At 32.3% G+C, this 18,270-nt stretch overlaps 2 protein-coding genes across 7 annotated transcripts; both read right to left on the minus strand.

Moving 5' to 3' along the window:
• Positions 1-1,933: 1,933 nt before the first annotated feature.
• LOC122574914 (diphthine methyltransferase) lies at positions 1,934-18,203 on the minus strand. 6 transcript variants are annotated; one of them, XM_043743135.1, is made up of 7 exons: positions 18,046-18,203; positions 15,573-16,172; positions 15,385-15,514; positions 14,740-15,149; positions 13,858-14,112; positions 5,988-6,168; positions 2,608-5,876 (listed from the first exon to the last, which is right to left on the minus strand). In XM_043743135.1, exons 2-4 carry the CDS (start codon positions 16,153-16,155, stop codon positions 14,786-14,788), a joined length of 1,077 nt encoding a protein of 358 aa, XP_043599070.1. In that variant the 5' UTR covers positions 16,156-16,172; positions 18,046-18,203; the 3' UTR covers positions 2,608-5,876; positions 5,988-6,168; positions 13,858-14,112; positions 14,740-14,785. The 6 variants fall into 6 exon arrangements, with proteins under 6 accessions (XP_043599071.1, XP_043599070.1, XP_043599068.1 ...); XM_043743133.1 differs by lacking the exons at positions 2,608-5,876; positions 5,988-6,168 and adding exons at positions 6,176-8,626; positions 8,710-8,861; XM_043743136.1 differs by lacking the exons at positions 2,608-5,876; positions 5,988-6,168 and adding an exon at positions 1,934-2,599.
• Positions 16,240-18,027, minus strand: LOC122574918 (cyclin-dependent kinase 2-associated protein 1-like). The gene has a single exon (XM_043743140.1). It carries the CDS (start codon positions 17,738-17,740, stop codon positions 17,462-17,464), a length of 279 nt encoding a protein of 92 aa, XP_043599075.1. The 5' UTR covers positions 17,741-18,027; the 3' UTR covers positions 16,240-17,461.
• Positions 18,204-18,270: the final 67 nt, after the last annotated feature.

The raw sequence follows: 18,270 nt of genomic DNA on the forward strand, positions 1-18,270 counted from the left end.
AATGTATACTCGTGTTTGGTATTATTTCCAAATAATATAATAAGATAATTCGACCAGAACTTGTTACATCTCGTAACGATATAATAAAGAATAAGAGAAATATATTTTCTTACTTTGGTCATTCGATACCAGATTGAATTACATCGATATGGATCATAGATAACGCCGAGGTCTGCCTTGATCCTGCAGTTTCAGAAATTGCTAGAGATAACTTCTGGCCATATAGCAGGATAAATTTCTAGCCATATATATCCGGACACTATTATCTTAATAAATGATTTACATTAAAAGGACTGCTGTTTTGTATTTTGTTTAAAAGCTACTAACAATGATAATAAGTTAGTTATATATTGTCCACCCAGTCCAGTTATAGTCCAGTTATATATTGTTATTATATAATTGTATTGTACCTTAGAATGAAATTAATACAATAATATTCCTATTTAAAAAAAAAAAGAAAGATAAAATCTGAATAAGATTAAAACAGTATAATTTTTATAGCCCAATATGTGACCAATATGTACTATTGTAGCTATCTGTAAATGTAGTTTAACGTTTTGTTTTATGTCTACAAAACATGTGTGTAAAACCAGGTCCAGTCTCTAGGCCAATAGGCTGCGATAAATACAGGAATACAATATTACTATAATCAACATGTATTAGATAAAATTCTTGCAGATACAGTGTAGGTCTTAGTGTGATATAAACTGAAAGATCTATCTGACAAAAACCCTTTATACCTCTATGTCTCGTAATATTTCTAAAACACCATACTTTTATTCCAGGGGAGAAGAATAAAGAGCGAAGAATGAATAAAGAGAGGGTTAAGAAAGCCTCTGGAGAATCTAAACGCTCATTTGCATCGCGGAGGAGTTAAATAACAGGCCTTCATAGTACACGTAACATGGTACGTGCATATAACAGTGATTTCACTATTACCAAGAAAGAGTGTCTCGACGATGTCTTTGGGTTCTTCCAAACAGGATCAGCTCGTTGGAAACGACACTTAAATCCAGTCTGCTCTTTCAATCCGTTCAACGTGTGTCGTTAACACACACACACACACGCGCGCGCGCGCGCGCGCACGCACACACACACACACACACACCAGTTCTATCTCTTCTCATCGTGAAACCTTTCGCATGTCTTTCTTTCCCTCTCTCTCTCTCTCTCTCTCTCTTTCTTTCTTTCGCTCTTTTTCACTGTCGTTCTGTTAACACTGCACACACCGCGTTCCGTTACGTTGTTAAGAAGCCCATTATCCAATCTGTTGCAAGATACATACTATATGTGCACCTGCACCACTCCCATGGTGTCGTCGACGTGGATATCAACATTTACCCTCCCTTCTTACTTGGAAGTTCCAAGAACATCGCTACTTTTCCACGCTATTATTTCCCAGATTCGAGGTTTTTACCTGAGATATTCTATAGAATAACACTGTTAAGAGATAGAAGGTAGCTAATCAGCAATATAACGTATACAGTAATATACATAACTAGAATACATAATAATAAAACGTACTATATAATAAATACTTAATATTGTAATGGAATATTTTCAACTCATTTTAGGTTTAATTGTTTCTGAAAAATATCTCAATCAGATAAAGCTACATCATTTACAGGCTATGAATTAATCACTTATTAACCAAAAATCTGGACATGCATTTTGTATAAAACTCTTGCGTGTACGAAATATTTAGAGTTTATATCTAGAAGGTGAAAGAAATCTTGAAGACTTGATTTGAAGATCCTTTATGAAGGAAATAAATCTTCGACATTTGTTTTACCTGCCATATTTATAAAATATATGATATATATACAAGCTAAAGCAAGTCTTGGAAATTTCATTTGAAGATCCTTTGCGAAGAAACCAAATCTCCAAGATTTGTTTTACATTCTAAATATATTTTTTACCTTCTATTTTATTATTTACTATAACGCTTGTCTTTCCCAGGATTGCTTACAACATATTTACATTTATATTGTACATTGTAAACTCTTATCTTACTAATTACTTAACTCAATACCTTAATACCTTAAGGAAATATTAACTTTACCTTCTAAGTATAAATTCTACAAACTAGTATTTCCAATACATTTAGCATTAGAGTTTTACACTGAATGGATATTGTACATATTTGCATGCAGACGGGGTAATCTCAAAGAAGTGAGGAAGAAGCGAAACGTTGGAAGCTAGTGCAACGTTTTACTATTAAAAATACAATAGAAGCCCGAAGAATTACAAATGTGTCGACTAATCATCGTTCAAAATCTAAAATTTCGAAACACCCCGTATAGAAAGGGAGATGCAGCCAGCAGACTGCGTGAAATATTAGGATGGATTCTGCATTCTCGAGACTCGCGTGTACCAGTCCGCGTAACAATGTCACCCCCAGGGGTGAGAATGGTACACCCTCGAATGGCGAAGGGTCGCCATCCACTTTTGAATTACTCTAGATTGTACGGGCGAGGGAAATCAGCTGGGGTGACAACTAGTCTCAGGTTTCTATAGGGTGTCTCTCTGAACTTTTCGTATCTTTTCTTTTGATATCGAGCTTCTCACAGTGTAACCAATCGTATACAGAGTGTCTTACCTAATTGTTGATAACAGAAATTAATAAAAGATTAATAGAAATAAATATAAATTATACAAATTACGTACATGGATAATTATGTAAATTTAGAATAAATTATAAGAATATACAATATTTTTGTAAAACCAAGTTCATGTTTTGTCGAATGTTATTGTGTATTTTTAAATATATCTATATCTTTTCTTATAAAAGCAACGAAAAAGATTATATTATTATCTATGTACACAGTAGTAGTAACAGTACAATTCTTATTTCATTTTATTTCATTTTTTGGCGAAACTTGAAATAAAAATTTCACTCTTACTACTACTATGTACATAGATAATGATATAATCTTTTCCGATGCTTTCACAAGAAAAGATATAGGTAATAATTTAAAGACATAGACACTTCTGAGTGAAATAACTTCTCTTGCAAAGCTTGGATGATATTTTATACGTATGTAATGCTTATATGACCTGTTACACGTTCCTATTAATTGACAACATGCAAAAATCGCAGCCTACTGCGTTATGACTTTTGGATCAAATTACATTGATCGTATAAAATCGAATACCGCATGTTATTTCCGATTTATGTATATATATAATATGTAGATTATAATAAAATATGATCGTATTCGGAAGAAATGTATCCGGACCATTGAAACATACATAAATTTTATTGCATATGAAAAGCATTATATTATACTTCCTACTTTCTTATGCAAATGGTCAATCATTATATAGAGGGTCAATATCTGTATACAGAGTGTTTCAGTATTGATGGCACAACCTGGAGGGGGTGATTGTACATGAGAAAACCGTCTTCGTATTGCCCTGTATATTACCCTAGACCATTGTAGACTATGGGTCCTTTTACATTTGTGGTTTAAGATTAAGTTAGGTTTAAGACAATTGATTAATAATTAATCTCTTTTTTAAATTATTTAACTGCTTTAAGTCGAAGGAGAATGGCAAAGTGACGGTACACGAATCTTCCGCTTTCCTCCACTTGTTCCTAACTATCTCTCTAAGAAAGCCTTTGCCAAGGCTTCACCGTATGGTTTAGACACAACAGAGATATTTGTCCGTTTCTCGCTTTCCCGTCGAGTTTTATCAAAGAAACAACTACCTCCGTTTTATCGAAGGAACGCTGCTAAAAAGAAAAGTACCATTTGTTTCTGTCCAATGAAATATATATACCAGCATTGCACAACCTAACCTCAATTTCTAATCCTAATCTATCCATTTATGGACGATCCGTAAGCGGTCACATTCCAATTCATCTTTGCGAACCCTCTAACACTAACCTTACAAGGCCCGGTTTCAAAGTTTAATTTAAAATTATACATTCATTGTTATTTCTGTTGTTCAACTTTATATATATTCTTTATATATATTCTTATATTATCTGATTAATCAATTTCTCAACATTCTTCTTCGCTTCCTTCTTTTATTAAGAAAAATTCATCGCCTTGCTTATTTATCGCGACCGATCATTCGACCGGTCGACAAATTTATATCTTTTTCTAAAGTTCTCTGCCTGGGACCTTAGCTCTGAACTCAAGTAAGATCTAACCACCTATAGTTGTATACAGCTAAATATGGTATGTGTTTGGCTTGGTCGTAAGCGCTTGAATAATCTGACAGAGTGCATGTCAGGTAACGCATAAACACAACGGAGTCTTGTCGGAGACTCTCAAGAAATACTTTTCAAGAATATACTGCCTCCACAATGAGTTCTCTATAGCTAAAACGAAATCTAAATGCAGTATCATTTTGTGAGTCACAAAGTACAGATAGAAGCCTATGAGAAATCAACTACGACAAGGAGCGAACAAATCTCATAATATTCTAATAATATTCTCATAATAATCTAATGTTATAAAAAATATATGATGTCGTCTAAAAGACTCAAGGTTGATATATCAGAAGAGATAAGATATTGGAAAATAAAATAGCATCCATCCAACGAGTCTCTTGAAATGCAACGTAATTCATTCAAGACGTTTTTCGATGAAACAGATAGCTAACGAGTTATTTTAGATAGTACTTCTTATTGATTCACCCAGTATAATATATGTATAGAGTAAGATATATTAACAACTATATATATTCAAGACCACTATACATATAAAGAAGAGAATCTTTGACGTAAAACGGTTGAGTATAATATCATTACATAATAAATATATTCGTATAATTAATAGCAAGCCAGTGGTTTCATTTTTCGAACGAACTTTACAGCCAGACCACTCTGAAGCTTCAATGAAGTTCCTACTTTAAAAAATGGTTTAACTTCTGCCAGCTTGTACTGTAATATTAAAAAGCTCGACTGCACAATTAGTTTCTCGTTCCTTTCTGTTTTTTTCTAAAAAATTTCAATGCGGTCTGCGTAGCTTGACCGCGATAACAATTATCTTCCATCCCCTCAAGTAGGAAAAAAAGGAAGAAAGGGGAGGTTTGCAATTATGTCGGCTCCATGGTGGAAAACGAGGAATTGTATTGAGTATTCGCATACTACAAGATGAAATGAATTTCTGCTGTTCCATAATGACTGTGGCAAATTAAAAAAGAAATGGGAAAACGTAATTTTATTAACACTAACCTTACCAGGCCCGGTCAAATGACTGGTTTCAAAATTTAATTTAAAACTGCACATTCATTGTTATTTCTTTTGTTCATCTAACTTTATGTAAATTCTTATATTATCTGATTAATCAATTTCTCAATTTTTGCTAATTTTACATATATTGTTACTTCCTTTTTTATTCATTTAGCTTTATGTAAATTCTTATATTATCTGATTAATCAATTTCTCAATGTTTGCTAATATACGAATTTAGATGAACAGTTAGATGAAAGTTAGATGAACAAAAGAAATAACAATGAATGTAGAATTTTATGTTAAATTTTGAAACCGGTCATTTGAACAAGAATTTAATTACAATTTTTCTAACCACACGCTGATTCATCCGATCTTCTCACTTGTCCTTCCATACATTATTTTTATGCTATCCTTAATCTAGTTACACATACTAAGAATCTACGCTAGATGTTCTTCCTATTCCAAAACTATTGTTTCCACAAGCCACCTCTATTGTTAACAGTCTGCTTATTGCACCTTCTAATCTTTGGTATTTCTTCCATCACTTTTTCCCTTATTCTTTCCATCTTCTTTAATTATTTCTCCACCCATTCCCATCATTCATCCCTTAGAATCTTTTGCACACTTGCGTTCATTCCTTCTACTGCTGTGCAGTGTTCCACTAGATACTAGATAAGAAAATTAAAAGCTAAAAAGAAACGAACAAAAGTATGATTAATCGACAGGAACGTATTCTCTAATTCCACGTTATTAAAAGAGCTAAGAACGGATGTATCGAATGATCATGAACAGTATTTACGTGTGTACGATTCTGCTTTTCAACGTCTATCGGATAAAGTCCCTCTAAGGCCTGTTTTACGCGGAGATGAGATCGTGAACTGAATGAAGTTGACAGCCCCAGATGCGAATATCTACGATAAACCAAACAGCCACATTTGTTTGTCCACATTTTCCAACCAGACATCCTTCGTTTGTACATCCTTCAAAAAAGAGTTATCGGTTTTTTAGATCTTTGTTTGGTGAAGAATCTTGGAAGAATGTAGTATGAGTGACATAAGGAGCAACGTAACCAAGTCCATTTCAAGGCCGACCGGCTGAACTTAATAAATACGTATATTATGCCACTACAAGTTGCCGAACTACATACACTGTAACACGTATAATGTATCATGAAACCTAAGTGTCGATGCATGCATCGCAACATGTTTCAATGCGTATAGGGGCCTTTACTACTAAATATAATTTTTCTCCGATTAAATCTCTCGTTCTTCTTGATTTCAAATGGACTTCAGGAATTTTCTGTCCGCCTCGGGGAAAATTTCCCTGACAAAGACGAAGAACCGCGAAACGCGAGCGCAGCGACTGTGCCAGTGGTGGAAAAACCGATATTTTCTTCTGCTTTTTTCCCTTCTGCTCTTCCTCGGTCACAACGGGGTCGTCGATTGTCCCGGTAGAAAACGCAACTACGTGGTATTCCGAAAAAAAAGAAAGAAAAAAAAAGAAGGAAGTCAGGAGGATTCATGGAATAAGAGCTTTGCAGAATGCACTGGATGCTTTCACTTCGTGGTTGATCCATTCATTTCTGACTGTGTCGATTTCCTTTATTTGACTGTGAAATTCGTCCAAATCTCGCAACCAAAAGCCCAGCAGAAAAGAGGATGATTCTACGTGGAAAAATAAGTTCAGAACATACAACTGTTTCCTATATGACATTTCGTTTCTCAGAAAATTAAATTGAAATATTTTTTTAAAAAATCATTGTTTTGCAAGATTTTTTAATTGTTTGATGAAATGTATCTAGTAGGTGCTTACACATATGTAAACATTCTTCTCGAGTTTTAACAATTTAAGAATTTCTAAAATAAAATGTACAGTACGTGGATATGAAATATGTTTCGTTACACGTTCTCCACTATTCAATACAACGCAAAGCAAATGGTTAGCCGTGCTCTTCACTAAGTAATTCGTCATCTATTATTTATCACTGAGCCGACTACTGTTAATTGTGCAACAGATATTCCAATAATCCCCATTCAGATCGAAATCACAGAAGCATCATCAGTAGATGATACAAAAACTACAAAAACTTCTGCTAAAGCTAACACTCCAGCTAACACAAGTGGAATATAATTCCATATATATATATGGAATGTATAATCGAAAGATAAGCAAATTTATTAAACACGTACGACCTATGTATTGAAAATTATAGCATATTTAGAGTTCCACGACAGAAATAAGAAGATATATTAGCATAACAGTTAATAACCCGATGCATTATGTATCTCATAGCGGAGTAGAAGAGAAAAGAAACCCGGAAAGCAGAGGAATACCAGTTAAAGTAACCCGATTAGTCTAACTCTAAGTGGAAGAAAACCGTAAACTCGGAATAATAAATCTGTTTTATATTTTCTAGTGATTTCATTTTTCCACGAGAAAGATCAATGGCCCAGTTTCGGACGTGCTTCATAAATAAATCTTCCTTAGAATTTTCTGCTGTTGTTGCCGATTAAAAATTGCGTAACGGAATCGCACCATCTTGGCGACAATATGCTTCGACCCAGATTCGAAGGATTTACCGCGGACCCCATCATTTTTCCTCCTATTTCTTCCGCAAACTTTTAAGGCGTTTTCGCGGGGTGAACGTCGATTGACCTGAATCGCGCGCGCCTGGAAAAACGAAGAACAGTGGCATCACAAAGTAGTTTAGAGTTCTGGTGACGATGGAAAGTCAAGATACGAAATCACAGAAGAATCCTGTACAGTCATTGCGGTTAACAGGTAGACTGCCATGCGAATTTATATATATTTCACCTTGGAAGCCACACTAAATTCAAATATGTGCACAACTGATAGATGGACGAAGGAGTATAAGCCTGAATTACTAGCTTTGTAGAGAAGCGCCTATAACAGATAAGGTGTTAGATTTTCAACGTAAAAATTGGTAACATACAGTGGCAGACAAGAAGAAAGTTTAAAACAAATTATGTATAATAATTACATATACTACATTATTGGTACCTTTGTTGTACTAAGTTAAGCATTTTTTGTCATGTTAAAGACAGTCATGTGTATTATATTTATTTATAATCTAATTGTCCTTATCGATTGTAACTCTGCTTTCCAAAATTATGCTGTTTTTTCGTACCGCTTATCCTTTAATTTCTTTCTGTCCTTCACTGCCTCAACATTTACTCAAGACTATATGTACATTATACTCGATTCAGAAACCTCATTTTTTTAAAAACGTTAGCTCTTATACTAATCCCAGCTTGACTTATATTTATTTGACCAAATAGTGTTTGTGACAATTAACCCTCCGTCTGCAACTTTATTTTTACTGTCGTCTGCACACTGGGTCTTTTATGCCATGCAGTTTCTTCTAGGTCTTCGTGTTTTAAGAAATCCTAAAAAATTCTTGAATGCTCTTCCAAGTTTCTAGAATATTATTAGGCGTTACTTTGATTGTTTTAACCGCTTGACATACAAATGAAATGGAACTTGATACGCATTAAAAATACCATTCCATATATTGTGGATTTTGTCCAAAGTCCACAATCACTTAGTTGCCAACCCAATAGTTCAAAATAAAAATACGTATAATTCTTTGCGTCTAGAAGACGTCAACGCCTAAAATGACGTACGAAAGAAGTGAATGAGACGTCTTTGAGTGCTAAAATTTCAACAAAGATATGAAAAGAATGAAACATTGCTCACAAATACAGCAGATACAGGGTTAAGACGTTTTGCAGTAATAATTCGAATAAAGTAAAAAACAGTAATGTAGAATATATTAGCGTACTTATGTTGTTGTGATCATAATTTGACTTATACTCTTTTGCCTGCTCATCAGGGAATAAAATTGTAAACTGCAAGAAAGTCTGATCGTAGCAAAATCTCCAGGAGGCAATGTCGGAAAAGAATCGTCCGGAGGTCACACGTGTGTTCATTGACGCACACGCATGGCAAACCGACGGATCGTCCGCGAGAATGCAACGACGCAGAAAGCGAAAAAACGAATCGCTGTGACGCGTGAAGGATGCAGAGCAGGATGCAACGAACGAACGTGCAATTCCAGCGAGCGATTCGGTTTCCTGGACAATTCGTCGCGATCGTACAAACGCTTGTTTCATCTATTTCCTCTTCTTATTCATTTTGAACAAATAGTCGAAGCCCTAAGAAACAATATATTAAAATATTAACTGAATGATTGTGTATAATTATTCAAATATACTCAAATGCATTCTATATTGAATATAGATAGTCGAACAAATTTTAATCAATTGTACTCTTCTAATAATAACGTTTGTAATATAGATTTCTTGCGGTAGCATAAACTAAAAAGGTTGTCGAATCCTAACCTTACTTCGTAATAAATACAGTAGCGATGGAAGAAAGTTTATAGAATAAGAAGTATAAAAAGGCACTATAATTTTGCAAGATGCATTTATATTTAATAAGAGCAACAAATAAATAACCATGATATGTTAAACAATTTTTAACACACCAATTACTCATGTTCATAATGCATCAATTTTTAACTTTCTTTTATCCGTCATTGTATATTCTTAATAACATTAATCTTATAGTTAAGATTATTCCCCTAATTTGTTTTAAACGAATAAATGTGCTTCAATACCTGTTTGTTAGACCTCGTTGGATATGTCGGATAAATTTATTTTCGTACTTGTTACGATCATATAGAGCAGTGGAATAAAAATGTATCCACGATATTTCTCCATAAACGGGGAATTTAATTTACAACGTAGGAGAGATCGGTTCGTGTACGTCAGCGGTAAATCTCGCGAGCTTCTGATTTTCCGTTAGTCGTCGCCCCGGTAATAAACCTAGTAAGTTTCCTAATTCAATCTGCCCCCCCCCCTCTCCCTTCGCCGTTGATGATAAATTCTGCAAGTCTGAGATTCGATTTGATATCTACGTCACAACTTAATGCGAAGTTGATGATTCTTAAACGTCGTATATTCGCATTTAAAAAACATTAAGGACACGGTGGGTAGATACAAAAATTATTAATTCTGAACGTGAATCTTTCGAAAGTTGAAATTAAATAACACACAATAATTTAATGCCACATACAGTTACTAGATTTCTAATTTTCTAAACTCTCTTTATCCTGTATATCTCTTAATTATTCCATTCTACACTCTGTGATACATAATTTTTAATTAAAACTCTGTTATACACAATATTCAATTAAAAATAAATTTCTTTAATTTATGAAGGCAGAGATCGCTATTCCGCCAATAGATTTCTCTCGCTAGATTTTAATTTTCTAATAAATATCCGTTCAGTCGTTTATTAACTTCCAAATCGCCCCTATGATGTTCAACAATAACGTCGGTTAATTTTTACGAAAATAAGTACCGCGGTATTAATGTCTAGGGACTTAAAATTCCCCGATAATCCTTATATTAGCGTGCGCTCTTTCAATCGCGTACCCAACGATTCGTTAATTAACGAGGCGTCCCGTCGATTGAAAAATTTCGATTTTAATGAGCTCCGCATACCGAGGAATCTTAGACAAGAAGCCCCCTTCCGTCGTCATTTCTTTCCCATGCCGTGGACCATGCCTCTACTCGTATACGCACGAAATATGAAAGAAAAACATCATGCAATCATAAGAGAGAAGTTGAAGAAACTTAGTGTACGAGTATCGAAAAATAAATTAATATAGCAGATTCAATAGAGATGCTTTCCAAACATTTTGATTAAAAAATGTGTTTCAACGCAAAGGATTTTTCTAAATCCTTATTACAATGAGAGATATTAAGGAGGAAAAATTCAATAACGCGAGAAACGGAACGTGTATAATAAGATAATTTATCGTTATCCAGACGTATTCAATTAAATCGTTTCACAGATTTTCCTAATGTAATTATTAATGCACTAATTGATATTCATGAGGAAATATGAATGAAACTAGCAAAATGCTATCGACATATCAATGATATCTTAACTTGAAGAAGGATACAAAACAAATCACTTCAATCATCTCTGTTCCATTTATCGATATCAGAACGATAAGTATATGTGTAACTATCAATTAGTTATCGCTACAATATCGATAAATCGAACATTAGATGCCTGAACTACAATGTACAATATATTACAGTATAATTATTATCTTTAAGGTAAAGTTATTACCGATATGTCGAATTACCGATATTTATCGATAATTATATCGATAGTAGCTGTAGATGCAAGATACATATCTGTAACATGCATAATTAAGTCTGTTTTACATCTATTTGCATAGAATAATCGTTGAATGTTCATATATCTCTTCTAAAATGATAAAATAATGCACGAATGATAAATACTTTTGCATAATACATAAATACAGCATATTTTTTTATTTCCATGTCGATTTCTCGACAACACCATTCCGTTTTCATGCGATAACGTTGGTACAAGACAAAATCGATTAAACAGTATCCTACACACACATAACACGCACGTTTGTCTATATATATATATATATACACTATATACATGATGGGCACGTAGATACGTCATCGCGGACATGCAAAAGAATGAAACTGTTTTATCTCCATCAGAAAGAAGTAGCGAAATTGTCGAATGCTATTTCATCCAAAATATCCTAAAAGACAACGCCCCTTTTTTAGACGGAAAGAAAGATTGATTAGCTTTGACCACCATAAAGGATATAATTTCTGGTCGATGTCTACATCTCGCTCGTCCTTGATCTCATAACCTGCAAACATACTAATAACTGATAGGGAAAAAAAGGCAGAATTTAATAGTCCTGTTACGCCACCTTTTTACGCGGTCAATTCAAATGGACCTCAGGATTAATAGTAAATAAATTTATAATGAAGAAATCAAAATGAAAGATATATGAAAAAACATATAATGTAAAACAAAGTTCACTTAAAAGGTATTACAGAAAATCTTCAAAAAATAACTCAAAAATATAAATAAACAATGTAAGTCTATAGAATCTGTATGAAAAATTACGAATTGATCATTTTAATTATTCTAATATTTCTAGTACTTCTTTCATACCTTGTAAACAATGATTGCAAAGTATTTTATTTTTATTTCACCCTGACCAATATCCTTATGAAAGAATAGCCATCGTTTAGAAAATCAACTAACAATAATAACAAAGCTAATCGATATATTGTGATATAGAGTCAAAGTAAAGAAAAAGTTATACCATTATAAAAAATATAACAAGAAAGGTTGGAATATTTCTGAATCTGTCAAACCAATCTACAAAGATATTCTACAATTTATGTGATTTAATGGTCATCACGATAAATTCAGTGTCCCTGTACAATTTGAATAAATTTTAAAAATAATTACGCACATAAGATTAAGAGTACCGACGTTTTGGAACAATGAGGCAGATGATGAAGAAAAATAACAATATCAGATCATAATCTCGATCCCTAATGTGAGAAATGAGAACAGTTTACCTGATAGAATTATTCGTCGAGTGTAAAAGAATTAAAGAATGGGTAAATAGTGGTACAGAACCAAGGGACCGTTAGATTGCATCTAAATTAATGATGAAAAGCTGCGGAGAATAATTAATATGCTGTTGAGTAACCTTCACCGTATCCAACAAGAACCGTAGCTGTCAAGTGAAATTCAAGCTTGAGACACTTGTGCGTTCGAAAAAGAAAAAATGGCACCAATGTATCATTTTTCCGTTTAATTAAACAAACTTAAAAGTGTCGAAATATGAAATTAAATTTGATGTATACGAATAACCGAAATTTTTTCATAATTTGTCAGTAATGGTTGGCTTCAATTCGTAGATTCACCCCACCCAAAAACAATTGGTTAAGTCACGATGGCATCATGAATATTCCTTGTAGGATTTTAACTCATTCGAAATATTACAAATAAAAACAATAAAGATTGTTTTAATTTCTGTCTATTCGAAAATTTCTATTAATACAACAGAATATGAAATTTGTTTAGAGTCATATAAAATTTGTCAAAGAGATAAATATTTATATGTATGTAAAAGATCTAATTATTGTTTAAACAATTGTTACTGCAGCGTGATGCATTCTAGAAACAATTCTTTCGAATAAGAAGCCTGAATCCTGCTACGATTCTTCAATTTTTATATTTTAATCTATCTCTTATCTTACACGCCAATGGATTTTTCAAATATTCTCCAAATTGCAGGTATTTTTTAACGTTAGAAAACTACTATTTCGGTTCGGTAAAATGATCGAAAAAATGTAACTGTGTTAAAGAGTGAAGAGCTCGTTGAATGGCCACGGTTTTTAGATGAATTCGCTAATGAATCGATGGACCAACGACGGTCTCGAAACTCGATTAAATTCTCCTAAAGCGGTCTGTCCCTAACGACTGGGGAATCAAACTGTCGCTCTGCTTTCGCTGCAAGTTTATCACGTCAAACGTTATATTCTAACCTTGATTCAATGAGCATTCTCGATATTTGTCACGCAATAGGATTCTCGAGAAGGGGGCCGAAAATTTTGCAAGGATACGCGCCAAATCTTTTCTAGGTCATTCCACAGGGACAGGACGTGCACAGTTCCACAGCTGATTTTACTGATCGAGCCAAGAAAAATTCACAATGCCATGGATCATGGTGATGAATGTAGAAATTGAAATTTTCGACATAATAAAAATTTACTTACCAAAACTAATCACTGATAATTTACCGCGGAACTGAACGCGAACTCGTCACAGAAATCACAGCACTGAAACCACGCCAAAACAGCCCCTATGAACGACTGATTTTTATCGAACTGGCCGCGGCGAAATGCAGCTCGTACTGCCACATTGCCATCTTCCAGCGACTCTCTAAACCATTCCACGTTCATCGAATAGCGACGCGATGCCGGGATCCTTTAATTTTTCTTGCGCATGCTTCGTAACTCTTCAAATTTAACCTGTTAACCGGGGAAGAGATTACTGAATATTTAAATGAACAATATTTTGCATATAATAATTATTTCCACGCCTCACTTCAAATCTGTCAAAGATAAATTATGTTGTACTTATATTTCCAAAGATTAAAACCCAGCTAAATATGTTTTGTCTTAATTAACCTGTTAACTGGGAAAGAGTTGAATTGTCACTTAAATTGTCAATCTTTTGGACATAATAGTTATATTTTTGTCTCATTTCATTTCTGTTGGAAATAAATTATATCACATTAGTGTATATTTCTAAAGATTGAAACCAATTTAACTAAAATTGACTTGTTTTCGTTGACTTATTAATCTCTCGGAACATTTCTTAATGAAAAACTAGTATAATTGTGAAACTAAGAGTTGATAAAGAGAAATTAATTCCAATTTAATCAATCTTAATTTTTGCAAATGCAAATATGAGATAACTTATTAACAGAAATGATACGAGGTTCATAAATAAAGAAAATATTGTATCCCAAAAATTAGAGCCTACCGATTAATAGGTTAACCTTCTTTTATCTGTGCATAACAAATAATACAATAAAAAATGATTAGTATTATAGAGAATAAAAGAAGAATTTTACACATTACAATAAAAATTACCTGTTGTAGATATATAAATTTTCGGTTCTTCTTTATTGAAAAATCTTTAGTTATTCTTTAAATATAATGCGGATAATTTTAAAACATGATCATAAAAAGAACAAGTAGTTATTAAAAATGCATATTGTGTTTCTTTTTCGAGTATTTGTCCTGATATTTCTTCGCTATTTAAGTAACTCCAATCGCACCCATATGCTATACTTTCGTGTTCATTATACTCGCCAATAACAGATGGTATTTCAGTGTTTTCGCAGTCGACTATTCTAAATCCGCTATACATGCAAGCAGCCAACAAATATTTCCGCTTAAAGGGATCCCATTTTAAACGCCAAATACCGCCGCCCAGATTGATATTTGAAATTGGTTGCTTCAAGTTTCTCGTATCCCATAATCTCAATATTTCATCATAACTAAAACATTGTGAGAGTTTTATTCAAAATTGTTATCTTATTAACATTACTATTCTATAGTAGAACTTCATTTATTGAACTAAATGAATTTCTGCTAATTGAATCCATTTATTTGAATATAAATTATTATATGAACGGAAAATCATAAATAGCGGAGAGAATCGATGAATTATTATTGCATCTTTCAATGAGTTCAGATAAATGGAGTTTTAGTATACTTTAACCTTTACAGCACCTTCCAGATGATAATAAAAATTCTCTCGCTGCATTACTATGAATACTTGTAACGCCTGCACCATGAACTTTATTTGAAACCCGAGTCTTTATCCTCGTATCAATACATTGAAATTTACAGTCATCGCCACCTTAAATATAATTATTGTTAATTTTTTAAATAAATTTTGATTTCATTTACTTCCATACCGCTATATATGATGTTTGTGTTCCAATAATTAAAAGCTGCAATCCATGCTTCAAATCCATGTGCTGACCATGAATTAATTTCATTAAGTTCATTCTCGTTTAACTCAAACAATGAGACGAAACCTTTTGAGTCGCTAACTACTATTTTTAAACTGACTTCATTCATCAATCTTCCGGTACACCAATCTAAAGATAATGCAAGTACTTCATCGCCAACTCTCTTTTGCACTAATAATTCTAAAGTTATCTTTTCGTTGTCATTTTTAAGTTCATAAATTTGTAAGTGCCCTAAAGAGTTTACAACACCGAGTAAAATTTTATTTTGTAATGTAACATGCGCCCATTTCATATCCAATACAGCGGGTACTTCTAATTTTTGCAATATTATTAAGCGTCCATTTTGTACAATTTGAAATAGATAAATTCTTCCTAAACGTTTTGATGACACATTGGATGGTAAATTCTCGTCTTTCATTAATTGATACGTTCCACAAACAAATACATCTTTGAAGGAATCTATTGGGCACCATTCAACTGAATCAGCGGAAAATTCTGTATCGAAAGTATCCAAAGTACGGAACATGCTTGACTTTCTGTAATCTGTAACACGAAATGATAAATTTGAAGGTTCTAAGCTAAAAACATTAAAATTATTTTAAGGGAGATATTATGGAATTCACACGCAAAAATCTTTATTTGTATAAATATTACAATTAATGAAAACTATATATAAATACGTCATACAGTATTTAAATTATTACAAATTCAAAATTTTTAAGGTTGCACGCAATTACATTTGTATGTAATGTTGTATTGCTATTTCCAATTATGTTTACTATTCTTATTACTCTTATTAAAGATAAAAATTTGTTTGAAAACATTTGATATGAAGTTGGTTTCTGTTAAATATTATTAATAAACGTTTAAAAATTGTGATAAATATTTATAAAAACCCTATTTGATCTATTTATTTGCATTGAAAACTTGACATACATATAACTTGTACTTTTTGGTCTGAGTGTGTTGTTATTATTGAGATCATATCATAATTAATTTTTAGGAACAAGACATGATCATCATTTCTTATACATAGTAAATTCATACATTTCTGAGCAAAGATCATTTACATGTTATAGGAACTTTTCATCTTCTCACTTTAAATATTTTCATAACACATAGTTATTTAAGTACGTCACAATATACTCATACAAATCTTATTCTAAATATATACTGTTAAGATTTAATACTATATTGGTTCTTTGTAACTTGATTTCATCAGTTTCTATTTACCTTCATTGCATTTGAGTAATATATTTGTACTATCAATAACGTAATTAAAACTTTTGCTTTAAAATTATTATGTAAAATTGATACATACATTCTTCATTCTTAATATAAAATGCATTATCAGATACATTTCAATAATCAGTCATTATTATCAGAGGCTATATATAAAAGAATAATTTCGGCTATGGAATATGTTATGTATTCATTATTCGCATAAAATTAATTACCTTATAACTAATAAACTATAGCATCTAATGGCTACTTCCATTGTACTTTCTTTGATAACATAAAAAGGAATAAATAATTTGTTACTTTATAAAATAAATATATAATGATGCATAATTTTTTAAACGAGTTTTTAAAAAATAATTAAAATTACTTCCTATGTTTAATTAATGACTATTATTCACACTAATGATCTTTTTGTTCAATTAAAAATTGAAGTTTGAGGTAGATAAATTGTTATCTGATTCTTTCATCTTTTAAGATGCATATGCAGTATCATCTTTGGCAAAAAATATATAAGATATTTTACGCTATACTTCTTGAGTACTTGGTCAGTTACAGATTATTATGTGTAAAAATTATTTTAAATTTTTGCCCTATTGACGAGCGCTTTTTTCAGTTTCAACTAAACATTCCCTAACTAAGATACGTGCATGTACAATACCACGCTTAATTTTTTCTATAGAAGTACGACTGCCAGCATAGGTAGGTCTAACCTCGTGACCAAGTTCTTCTATGACATTAAGCAGCTGTATATACTTTGATTGACCAGGTAGAGAAGGAACAGTTTGTTGAAGAGCTCTTGGATTTGGTACATTGAGTAATGGCTCTTTAACCTTTGATGAAACTTCTACATTTCCTCGTTCCTCTTCCATCTTCTCTAACTGTCTTTTTTTTAAATAAATATCCTAACAAATAATTTATGAAGAGAATCTAAGTTATAATAAGCTAGATATCACAAAACGACTGTTACAATTTCATCAATGTACTACTTATATCTCGCAAATATATTAATTTTTAATATACGAAAAGCAAATGTAGTTCATATAAAAAATACAATTTTTAGAATTGAAGACAATCATGCGAGAAGATTTTAGTATGATCAGTGAAATTAAAATAAACATAAATATAACCTTCAATTAAATATGTAATTATATTTTACATTTTATATGAAACTCACCTTAACGAATACGTTAGTAAAATTTTACACGGTAAATAAATAAGTACAAATAAAAATTAAGCGTAATATTCAAAAAATTCTTAAATCTATTGACTTCTATCCTTCGCCGCTATTGTACATACTATTACATACATATGTACACGTATCTGAAATTTTAACAGCGCTTTGTGGAAAGGCTAGAAACTACATTCCGTTGCATGTAGCGCCAAATTTAAATTACATATT

This window comes from Bombus pyrosoma, linkage group LG14, assembly GCF_014825855.1.
Source record: "Bombus pyrosoma isolate SC7728 linkage group LG14, ASM1482585v1, whole genome shotgun sequence".
In the NCBI taxonomy this organism is placed as follows: Eukaryota; Metazoa; Arthropoda; class Insecta; order Hymenoptera; family Apidae; genus Bombus; species Bombus pyrosoma.